Source organism: Condylura cristata, unplaced genomic scaffold (assembly GCF_000260355.1).
Source record: "Condylura cristata isolate star-nosed mole 26May11 unplaced genomic scaffold, ConCri1.0 scaffold00021, whole genome shotgun sequence".
Lineage (NCBI taxonomy): Eukaryota > Metazoa > Chordata > Mammalia > Eulipotyphla > Talpidae > Condylura > Condylura cristata.
In genome coordinates, this window is record NW_004567122.1 from 31,337,359 (window position 1) to 31,349,316 (window position 11,958).

The 11,958-nt window shown below is 43.5% G+C and overlaps 1 protein-coding gene across 1 annotated transcript; it reads right to left on the reverse strand.

The window, feature by feature from the left end:
- On the reverse strand, positions 1-11,952 carry GNPDA1 (glucosamine-6-phosphate deaminase 1). Its single transcript, XM_004686831.2, has 7 exons — positions 11,906-11,952; positions 10,868-10,997; positions 6,591-6,692; positions 5,049-5,231; positions 3,892-4,076; positions 2,086-2,260; positions 1-1,412 (listed from the first exon to the last, which is right to left on the reverse strand). The coding sequence occupies exons 2-7, from the start codon at positions 10,989-10,991 to the stop codon at positions 1,312-1,314; spliced, it is 870 nt and encodes a 289-aa protein (XP_004686888.1). The 5' UTR covers positions 10,992-10,997; positions 11,906-11,952; the 3' UTR covers positions 1-1,311.
- Between the last annotated feature and the right edge of the window lie 6 nt (positions 11,953-11,958).

The window sequence follows — 11,958 nt, forward strand, 5'->3', positions numbered from 1 at the left end:
TACATTTTAAAATAACTGGATTTAATAGAAAAGATCACATTGTAAACAGTTCCACTGATCCATTAGCTTAAAACAAAATGACAGCATATCACATATAAAAGCTAAAGACAAAATGCTGGTACCACACAGCACTTAAGAGGCTGAGCTAGGCTCTGAAGGATCTTTCCCAGAAATAGAGGCAATAGCAGCTTCAAACAGGCACAACAACGGAGGAGGCAGCATCTTCTCCACAAAGGTTTATGAGAAAACAGGAAGGCAGAGCAGTCGATTCATCTTCTGAACAAGGAGTGTATACAAAAGGATTGTTTCCTGATGTTCTGGGAACATCAGACGCATGTGAATCAGAGAGTAACAGGGCAGGTATTCAAAGCAGAGCAAGGATGTTAAGCAGCTGCAGGAGCATTGGGTCAGCTGCCTTGGAACTGTACTTGTAGGGAAGCAGGAGAATGTCATCAGATTGTGAAGGAATTCACGAATGAGCTGTTTGTACCAGCTCCTCACCTTGACTGAACACTATGAAATTGTGGAAGTGTGTTGCCCCCATGGGCCTCCTTGTTACTGAGTGCATAAGAGGTGCCACAGTGAGACCTCAGAATAAAACACTGGACTCTGGTGGGAAAAGGGTTTCTGCCTTTTCCCCAGTCCTGGAGGGTCCCTGGGAAGGGGAGTTTGATGTGGCTGGGACCCTTGATGCTCAGAGTTCATCAGCAAAAGCCTGTTTAGCTCCACCTATCCAGATCCTCCCCCAAGAAGTCCTCCAAGTGCATGGCAAGGCCAACCAAGCACAGCAAAGAAAAAAAACGGGAAACAAAGTATGGAGTTTTCTTTCCATGGCACTTATTACTGGCCAGAGGGACTGCTTCCTTATCGTAGACAGTTGAGCATTTGCTCATTAATCTTGACCAGTAATTCTCAAGTAAGGGCAGAGAGTCGGGTTCGCAAGGTTCTCCAAAAGAATTCTGTTCAATACAAACAAGCCCCTAACTCGCTTCCAATTGAGAATCAGTGCATGTTATGATAGAGGTTCCTGGCAGGAGTGTGTTGTACACATGAACAGTATCAGTTGCAGCACAAAAGCTAAAAACCCCTAATCTGTGTGGGGCAGACATCAAAATTAGTATATTTTTCAGAGATTTTTTTTTTCTCATTAAGGGTAAGTTAAAGTCATTCTCCCTATAGCTAAACTCCATAACAAGGCTCATTTATCTGGAGTTACCATACTGGATTAAAGAAATACAATTCTGTCCAAAGACAAATTCCAGAAACACCTGCCTCTCCCAGTGAGGTACTTGACACTAGGATTAACATAGGCTAATCACTGTATGGTTTCTTAGAGGACTGGCTTTTCTGTGTTTCTTTTTCTTTGATACTGTACAAGGGGTCCACCAACTTGTTATGAACAAGCATTAAACCTACAAAAGGTTAAAAACAAAATAGTTAATGCAGATAAAAGCACAATTCTATGAATCATCAACAATAACAAGTTCTCTAGGATGAATTTTATCTTAGAGTTGATCCCTATCATTTTTTTTTTTGTGGCCCTCAAATGAGAAACACCCTAAAAGTGGAAAATAATTTGTTATTCCTCATGAATGCTAGAATGTGTGGGCTGTTTGTAAATTTAATCTCCAGGGAAGTTGGGTGAGAAAATGTTTTTAGCAGAGAATTTATAATTTGTCAGAAAATGAGGATTTTCACCTAAGTTTTTAAAGCAATGTGTATACCTTTTTAAGTAAAGGGGGGAAAAGGTCCTCAAGAGTTCGTATCTTGCCTAAGGGGAAAAGGCTCTTGTAAGATCTGGAAAGATAGCACCATCATCCTGTCTGAGGTCATTATCACTGCAAGGAGATGACCTTGGGCTGTAACTTTTAATTTTCTTCCTCCTCAGAACAAAGAGATTCCCCAGAAATGAACTCTTGCAGTCGTGGATGGAAGAGCAGTAACTGTGTATTCTGAGACAGTAGGATATGATTTTTTTAAAAAATCAGAGGTGTCTATTAAAATGACGAGAGCATGGAAACTAGAACCACTCCTCACTCCTAGCACATCGTAAACTTGGCCACTCCAGACCCAACCTTCCCTCACCTTTGAAATACTTGACAGTTTTCACTTTCAGCTCCAGAGTGGCATCCTCATCACACACAAACACTGTGCGGGGATGCTGCTGGAAGGCAGACACTGTCCACATGTGGTTCACTCCCTCCTCAATGGCCTTGTACAGAGCAAATGCCTTGTGAGCACCTGTGATGAGGATCATTACCTGGGAATCAGAAAGCAAGCCAGTGATTGATGAGGAGCTGCAGAACTGAGAATCGGAGACCTGAATTCTAGTCACCCCACGATGGCTGTAAGGACTGTATTTTTATTACCACATTTTCGGTCATTAGCATGTTATTTTCTGTGCCTCACTCCATGTGCTTTATCACAAATAACCTGAGGAAGGAGGCAACATTATCCCCACGTTCTGTGTAAAGGAACAGGCTATGTAGCTTGCCCCAGGTCATTTGTGACCCACAGTCCATGCTGGTCCATTATGCGACGCCAGCATCTTTGATGATGACTGTGAAAGTGTCTGGTGAACAGACTACCACACAAAGGCTGCACCTTATCCTACCAGTCTGACACTGGGCCTCAGGGGAATCCTTGGCTGAGTCAATTTTCACAATCACAGTCTGAAAAAGTAGACTGTCAGTCTGTACCACCCACAAGGGGGCCTTGAAAGCTGTGGTGACAGTTACCTGTTTGGCTCCTAAAGTTGAACTCCGGCTGGCTTTTAATTTGGTCATTTTCAGTCTAGAGTATTAAACCTACTAAACAGATTTGGGGTAATGCTTTCTGAGTACATAAACGTATAGATTCCCTTCAATAGCTTAGATATCAAAAACAAAGTATGGGAAATGATACTTGTAAAGAACTCAGCTCAAAAGATTTCCTTTTATTGTAATTCACTTGGACCATGGACTTGGGAAAGGATTTACTGTTTTGTTAAAAGACAAGAAAATGGGCAGAGAGAGATGCACTTCGTTTAGGACCCCAGAACTCATTCCCCAGAACACATTTTAGAAAAGAGAATTTGCTAGGGTGGGGTTGGGGGGGGGGAGAGAAGGGAATTTACAGATTTTCTAGCCCAAGTCCTATCCCAGATCAAAATACCCTCATATGACAGGGAGGCACCTCAAACCCTGGTATTTTTCAAAACTATAAAGCCAAAAATGGCACTGTGGTCTTTCACAGTACTGAATCAAGGCGATCCAAAAGAAATCTTAGTGTCATCACTTATGTCGCAAAAGTTCATTTTAGACAGGGAACCTTTTTCACTGATTCAAGACTTTGTTTATACACTCGGGCAAAGAAATGTGAAACTAAAGTATCTATAGCTATTTCCAATTGAATATACCCTAGAAAGGAAGAGAAAAATGTTTCTAAAACTCAAAAGAAAATTGGAACTACAAAGATTTCAAATGATGCCCAATTTTCTAGGGGAAAATTCAAGACTTAGATTTCACTGACACTTCTCCACATTTATTAATCCTTGAACAGTGTCCTTCACCAACAATAGGCAACCAGAGTGTCCTCAGTACTTGCACAGTTATAAATTCATATTCTGACATTTGTAATAAAGCTTTCTGTCTGAGAAGCTTAAAAAAATGTAAATAACCAGAGACCAGAGAGCCTCTGGCAGGTAAGGTGTACCCTCACACTGGGAAAAATACTTCCTAAGAGGAAAGAGGGACAGTGATAGTAGGGATTTTAGTCTTTGTTGTATGTACATTATAATGTCTTTGTTTTCAATAGTGATGCATTTAGGTGGTACCTACACAGTTAAAATCAGTAACAAATCACCCAAACCCAACTCCTCACTGAAAGCCCACCTATCCCATATACCCTTACCTCTCTTGCATCCATGACAGTGCCCACACCCACTGTCAGGGCCATGGTGGGCACCTTGGCAAGATCTCCTTCGAAGAATCTAGCATTGGCCAATATGGTATCCATGGCCAATGTCTTCACACGAGTCCTAGACACCAGACTGGACCCAGGCTCATTGAAGGCAATATGTCCATCAGGGCCGATACCTGCCCAGGAGAGAGCCAGTGTAGCCCTGTTAGTCCCAGGGATGCAAGATTTCTAGAATGGACAGTCTCTTATTTCCCCCACCTTGAGTATGAGAAAGTCCTTGGGAAATGCATCTTTTCTTATTCATCCCCAAGCAGGTATACTTTATGTGACACAAATATTACTGACTTGCTACAAACCCTCAAAGCTAAGTAAGTACTCCAAATACCCTCTGCCTCCCTAGATCATTCAAGTGTAACTTTTCTCTCTTGCCAAAAGTCATAAAGTTGCTGGCATAAATTTGTGGCTAATAAAATCTAACACGGGGCAATAGGGTCTGCCAAGTCTATAAAATCTCAGAACATAAGCACTTCCCACCTTGAAGTAGAGAAGATTTAAATCTAGAACACTGAAAGGGGCAGTCCAACTTCTGTATCTGTGGGTGACTCCAGAGGTAGTAACAGATGGAAACATGAGAGGACAGCCCAGGGCACGGCACAAACCTAAGCTGGAGACACCTACATCCCTACCTTCTCTCTACTGCTCCTGGCCAGCTGACCTTGGAGGACAAGTCAAAAATCATCTCTACGATTCAACTGCCTGTCTTACCAGATGCAGGGGCTGAGTATGGAATCTTCCAGAACTATGCAAGTATAATTTTAAGTGTGTAGATTAAGGCCCATGATTGCTCTATAAAAGCCAAGACTAGGTAACAGAATCTCACAGTTCAAATTCATACCTCTCAATTAATAGACAAAGTATTGAAGTGTAGGAAGAAGGTACTGAAATTACAGTTACTGATTAGACCAGGCTAGAGAGCTAGGGTTCCTGCTCTGCTTTTCCCATCATTTCAGTGTGAAGGACCTCTAGGGTCCTAAGTACAGGAGAGGAAGCTGTTAGGGGACAGGCCACTTTGTGACCTAACCAACCTGAGTTTCTTGCACACCTGCTGCAATGTCCAGCTCACCTCCAACAAATAGTTCAATCCTCACCTCCAACAAATAGTTCAATCCCTCCCGCAGCCTTGATCTTCTCTTCAAAGGCATCACACTCAGCCTGCGGGTCAGTTGCATTTCCATCCAGAATGTGGGTATTTTCTGGGTGGATATCAATGTGCTTGAAGAAATTGTTCCACATGAAGGAGTGGTAGCTCTCTGGGTGGTCTCGAGGAAGGCCTGTGGGAACATGGCCAAGGTCAGTCATGCCCAGTCTGAGCCAGAGCCCCTCCTCTCAAGGAGCATACTAGGGCCCCGCTTCTAGACCCTGAAGCTACAGAAAACTCAGGAGTGTCATCAGGGAGCTTTCAGCACCAGACCCCTGACCCCAGCTAAGTTTTTGTCCATCACTGTCTACCCATTACTATCTGTAATCATGGCTGTGCTGGAGTAGCGACACACACACAGGGCCGAGGCCCTCATTCTGGAATGACTGAAGGCTAGAAAAAGGTAATCTTGGGCATCTGAGATGGCTTCACCACATTGGGGTGGGACTAGACCCATCTTGGAAAGGAAATAAACACACCCTTCAACCCATGCCTCCCACCACACCGTTCACCCGAGTTATATCTCCTTCAGCTTGAACCCCAACTTAGAACACCAGGTGATTGGAGATAGTTTTCTCTGGGCTTCCCCAAAAGGATCATTTTCAGTTAGGAAGAATGTTTAAAGTGAATATTTAATGTTAAACATTAAGAATGTTTAAAGTCCACATAAAAAGGAATTTCTGACATGCTACCACATGGATGAACCTCAAGGACATTGTTAGTGACACAGCCAGTCACATAAAGACAGTTTTGTATGGTACCATGTGTCTGAGGTATCTAGAGTAATTAAATTTATAGAAAAAGTAAGATGGTTGTTGACAGGGGTGGAAGACTAGGGAATGGGGAGCTGGCTTAGAGTTTCAGTTTTGTAAGAGGAAAGGAGTTCTGAGGGTTGTACAACAGTGGGAATATGCTTAGCATTACTGAACTTAGATGTTTTAAAAAATGGTTAATGTAAATCTTATGTGTATTTTACCATAATTAATAAGAAAAGAAGATGCTGAATATAAAAGTCATTACCAAATGACAGAGGGGTTGGGAAGGTGACAGAAGGCCAAGGCATAGCTTTTCAGCAGTGGGAAGGACACTAGTCTCGGCTCCTCTCCTGGTGTACCTGGCAGGAAGGGCAGCTGGAGGAGGAAGGTACACTGGAGACACGGTTCAGACACAGACATTGAGAGGTAAACACCCCAACCACACCCCAGTGCAATCACTTGTTCCAGAAAGAGACAACACAGGGTTGGGGAATAGGCAGAGGTGAAAGAGATACCACAGTATTTATTAGAGCTCTACTAGAGACATCCATATTTGTTATTTAATGCTTTCAACTTCTGAGGTCAGTTTTATTAGCCCCATTTTACAGCTGAGTAACCGAGGCCTGGAAGGTAACCACCACTAATTAAGCATTGACTCCCTGAATGCCCCCATTCTTCTCCAGGGCCCTGTCTGTGAGGACGCCACTGAAATCAGGTAAGGCTCTTGAAAGACTCACCCACATATTCATCCATGTTGAAGGTCTTCACATATTTGAAGGACAGGTCTCCATTCTTATAGTATTCAATCAACTTCTTGTAGCAGCCCAGTGGGGTACTCCCTACAAGAGACCATGAAGACAAGACAGCCATGAACACCTTTCAGTCCTCAGTTCCTGGAAGCCCAGAAGGCACCCAGGAATGAGTCAAAGCTGATCTACAAGTAGAACCTGTCAGATCTGAAGTGTACACATTGCTCCAGTTCTAACAGCCACTCATGTGTTGTTCATCTGTTGCCATTTTCCCCAGACAGAGCTATGTTTGTCTTGATCCTGCTGAGCCCCCTCTGCCTGGTATACTGAAGATTGATATGACTGATTACTACCTGAGTAAACAGCAGAGTGAATTGTTGATATTACATCCCCTGAGCAACTATCATGCATCCCTATAATTGGATGCAGAGGAGAGGCCTGGCAGTGACCGTCAAAGAGCTCACTGGCTAGGTGTGGGGATAAGGAACAGTCATGTCAGATGCCTGAAGGCTCAGGGAAAACTCACTAGAGGAGCAGCAGACTCCCGAGTTGAGCTTCATTAAAAGTCAATGTCATAGAACTATTTCATGTGGGAGTCAGTACAGGTAAGTTAAAAATGAAGCTTTATTGTAGGTGAAATTACACAAGAGTGCGTGCATGCAGATTTCACAGGAGACTCACCATCATAAAAGTCATTTAAAATGTAAAAGGTTGGGGCCACCCTGGTGGCGCCAAGGGGTTAAATCTTAGCACTATGAAGTTGTTGGCAGCCACTCCAGCACCAGTTCGATCCCTGTCCAGGGAGCTGACCCATATGGCACAGCAGACCTCCTATGTCACCCACTGCTCCCCTTAGCAGTGTATTTCAGTAGATCCATCTGTTTTACCCTCTGTGTGAGCCCTCTCAACCCACCCCTCACCCCCTGCACCTCTGGCCTACACCCCATTTCTTGTATATATAAATACATGAAATCTTTTTATAAAAAAAAATTTAAAAGCTAGTATTGCTATAGATTAAAACACTAAATATGTATGAAGTCTGGACACTGAATTGTTTGAAAGCTATAAAAGGTGAGTGCTGACAAGGGAAAATTTTAGTCTGTATATTAGATAATATTGTGGAATGATTCTTAATTTTCTTAGGTATGATAATGGTACTCTGGTTATGCAAGAGAATGTCATTCTGAGAATGTGTATGCTGTAGAATTTATAGGTTAAAATGGCAGGATGTCTGGAATTTGTTTTGCAAGTGGCTCATATATAAGTGTATCTGTGTGAGAACATAGGCCAGAAGCAATGGAGGCAAATGTGGCAAAATGTTAACAGTGAATCTAAGTAAATGGTACTGTTTTTTTTTTTTTTTGGCTTTTCTGAATATTTTAAACTTTTCAAAATAAAAAGATGTACAGAAGTCCCACCCAAATCACTCTTTCTACAACCCACTGATGTTTCTCATTTCAGTCTGAGTAATAACCAGCTTAAGCTTCTAGTTAAGTTGACCACATCTTTTATTCTACTCCAGGCAATTCCACCTCAGGGCCTTTGTGCATGCTATGTCCTTTGCCAGCCATGTTCTTCCTTTAGTTATCTGCATGGATAACTCTTTTATCTCTTTAGGGCTTTACTCAAACTTTTTCAGAGAATTTCCTTGTCACCTGATCCACACTGGAGACCCCAGCCTAGACAGATACTCCCTATTTCCCTTCTCATTTTTCTCCTCCTCTCATCACCAACTAACCTAGTCTTTATTTTGCTAATTTATTATCTGTCTCACTGCGATTTAAGCTTCAGGGAAATAGGAATTTATGTTCATTATTCATTGATATATCTCCTGCTCCCAGAACAGCTTGGCATATTGCAGGCATTTAATAAATAAATGCTAAATAAATGAGTGGCAGCGCCCTGCCTCACCCAAAATAACTAGCCGGTCCCTGTAAGATACACATTGCCACTGTCCTTCCCTTGATAGTGCTACATATCCATTTTCAAAACTTCTAGGTTTCCCAATTCTGTAAGCTCCCTTATATCTAGCTTACAAACTGCTGTTTAAGTTAGCTGCAGTTGGTTTTTATGGCTTCCACCCAGAACCCTGTTCTTCATCTAACAGAAGGAATATTCCATAGGACCCATATGGAAATGCTGTGCTAGTTCATGTGACAGTCAGGAAGGTACTAGGCTTCACTGGGCTCTTTATGCTACTCTCTGGAGTTTGGATCTGATTATGCAGGTGACAGAAACTAGGGAGGACCTAGCTCACAGACTCTGCCCCAGGTGAAAGCTGGGGTCATTCCACAGTTAGAAAACAGGATGTTACAGACATAGGCAGGTGCCACAGATACATGCAGAAACTGTTCCCGTAAACCTCTAGGGCAGTGATCTTTAGCCTGTACCAAATTTTGTTTGTTGTCTGCTTTTGTACAGTTCATGAACTAAGAACAGTTTTTAAGGCTCTCCCTGGTGGTGCAACGGGTTAAAGTGCAGCACCATAAGCGAGCTGCTGCCCCTTCCGTGAGTTCAATCCCCAGCCCTGGAGGTGCTGGGCAGACCTCTTGACCCACCCACTGCTCCTCTCAGCAGTTTACTTGTCAGTCTGCCTGTTAGGCTCCCAGATCTGTCTCTGGTGAACCCTTTACCTGCCCCTGCCTGCACCTCTGGCCTGCACCCTAGTTCTGTATGCATAAATCAATAAATCTTAAAAAATAATAATAAAGAATAGTTTTTATATTCTGCAAGTTTTTTTTTTAAAGATTTGTTGATTTATGCATACATAAATCAACAAATATAGGGGTATAGGTCAGAGGTGTGGTGGGTGAGAGGATTCACCAGAGACACAGTGGGGAGCAGCACAGGCAGACTGACAAACTACACTGCTGAGGGGAGCAGCGGGCAGGTCAGGAGAGGTCTACCAGGCCATATGGGTCAGCTTCCTGACCAGGGATTGAACTCATGCTGCAGTGGTTTCCGAGAGCTTCATAGTGCAGTGCTTTAACTCATTGTGCCATCAGGGAGAGCCCTATACTTTAAAAGATTTTTAAAATAAAAGAATATTTTGTGGCATATGAGAATCATAAATTCAAACTTCACTGCCCCTAAATAAAATTTTATTGGTATATGGCCACTTTATGTATTGTGTGGCTGCTTTCAAGCTACAAGGTCGATGTAGTTGCAACAGAGGCTGTTGGACAACAAAGTATAAAGTATTTACTATTTGCCCATTTACAAAAGTTTTAAGACCTCTGCTCTAATGGATGGGTCTTTGGGGGCAACTCTATCCTACTTTTTTTTGTAAATGATAGTTTATTTTTACATCCTTTTGTGCATTTTTCCATCTCAGTTGTAATCCCCGTGGGCTTCCCATCACCAAATCACCCATGTGTCATCACCATAGTCCAGTGCATTTCCCTACCCCCACTGTTTTGATCCCATTCCCCACTCAACCCCATAAAATGTCTCTGGTATATAGCTGTTCATTTTTACTATTATTTTCTCGCCTGGTCCATTATATTCCTGCTATGAGTGAAACCATCCAGTATTTTTCCTTTTCTTTCTGTCTTATTTCACTAAGCATGATCTTTTCCAGCTCCATCCATGTTGCTGCAAAAGGCATGTGTGTTTTTTTTTTTTTTTGGTTGCTGAGTAATATTTCATTAATGTATATGTACCACATCTTTTTAATCTAGCCATCCACTTTTGGGCATTTGGGTTGTTTTCAGGTATTTCCAATTGTAAATAAACATGGGGGTGCAGGTATGTTTTTGAATCGTTTTTGTGTCTTGTGAACTCTACCCTACTTTTTAAAGAAGTAAGTAGGATATTTGCTGTATTCAAATGGTCTTCTTGTAAAGACAACATTCTTATTTGCTTACAAAGAAACAGGCTATTTTTCAATTAGGTCCTGTGTTTAAGTCTTAAAGTCTTATCTTCTCAATTCTCCCAAAGATGGCAACCAGCTAGTAGGTTCTGATTTTCATTATGTAAAATTTATACTTTAAGGCATTAGACTAACCAGCTAATTTAGGAGCCGAAAAATCAAGTTCTTCTTAGCTAGCCAAGACCCTTTTGCTCCAGGACTCTTTTCATACATGAGCAGGCAGCAACTAGTCAGCCCATAAAGTAAGCTGGATCCTCTGTCTTGTATGACCTGCGGTAGGGGAGTTGTTCACTCGTAGCACCAGTACCTCAGACCTTCCTTGAAGTCTCTCGGTTGAGGGACCTTTAAAAACTTTTAATACCTGTTTTCTCCACCCCCCCATCCCAGAACGCACCAGTGGGGAGCCCCAAAGTGAAGTACTTGTCTGGTCCTGGGTTAAACTGGATGATGCGGTTTCTGATGTATTTGGCCGCCCACTCGCTGGCCTGAGAATAGTGGTCCAGGATGATGAGCTTCATCTTGTCCTGCAAATGGGGAAGGGGAACAGGGAACAAAAAGAATCGATGGTAAGAGGCAGGGAGGTTAAGAGTGGAGTTGACTGAGGTGGAGGAGAGAAGCCCCTCTCACCCGACAATACCTATTCCCCAGTCAGTCTGAGCCAGGAAGAGGAAGGGTTTAAGTTTCAGTTCATAATTAATAGATTGGGCAAATGCCTTCTCCGCCCACCAGGAGGCGCTGCTGTGAGACAGACCTGTGTTCTAATCTCCATTCCTCCTTTTAACCAAAGGCAGGACCTCGTTCAAAGAACCCAAGTTAAGTTTTCTGAGGCCGGCTCCTCTCACGTGAAAGGAGGGAAAGTACTACCAACCTGAAACTTTCTACAACGGTTAGTATTAAAGAATACATGTAAATTACAAAATACTCAGTCTTGTAGCCCAACCCAGCTCACCTTCCATCTTCCCTACCCACCTCCCCACTACTCGGCTCGAAAATCTCGACCCACTGACTCCCTCAGTAAATACAGGGCCCATGGGCACTTCCTGAGTCAAAAGCGCGGGGAGGCCAGAGGCTTTGCCTGGAAAGTTGCTTTCTCTCTGCACTGGAGTGGGGCGCTCCCACCGGCTGGCCTTGCTTTGTGCCGCCTCAGTTTTCCCACAAAATACACGGAATAAAGGTAATCCGGAAGGAGGGCATTTGCTCCTCCAGCACCAAGATTAGAGTGGGAAGGCCCGAGGCGAAAGTGGCTGGTTCGACCGTCCGTGGGGTACACAGGCGTGCGTCTACCACCTGAATGGCGACCCCGTGGCCCCTCGGCCCCGCCTGGGGGATCCAAGCGGTTTGCTAAGATTCCGGTCACGCGGTGCGGGAGGCCGAGGAGGCGCCCCGACCCCGCCCGCAAAGAGGGTCTCCGCCAGTCCCACTCCCCACTTACGCTGACACCTCCCGCGGCGACTGCGGAGACCGCCCTGATGGCCCCGCCCCTCC

Coding starts and splice junctions, on each gene's coding strand:
- GNPDA1 (XM_004686831.2), bottom strand. CDS start 10,991: ATGAAGCTCATCATCCTGGACCACTATTCTCAGGCCAGCGAGTGGGCG. Junction 5,232..6,590: donor CAACATGGATGAATATGTGG/GTGAGTCTTTCA, acceptor ATGTTCCCACAG/GCCTTCCTCGAGACCACCCA. Junction 1,413..2,085: donor AACTGTCAAGTATTTCAAAG/GTGAGGGAAGGT, acceptor AACCTTTTGTAG/GTTTAATGCTTGTTCATAAC.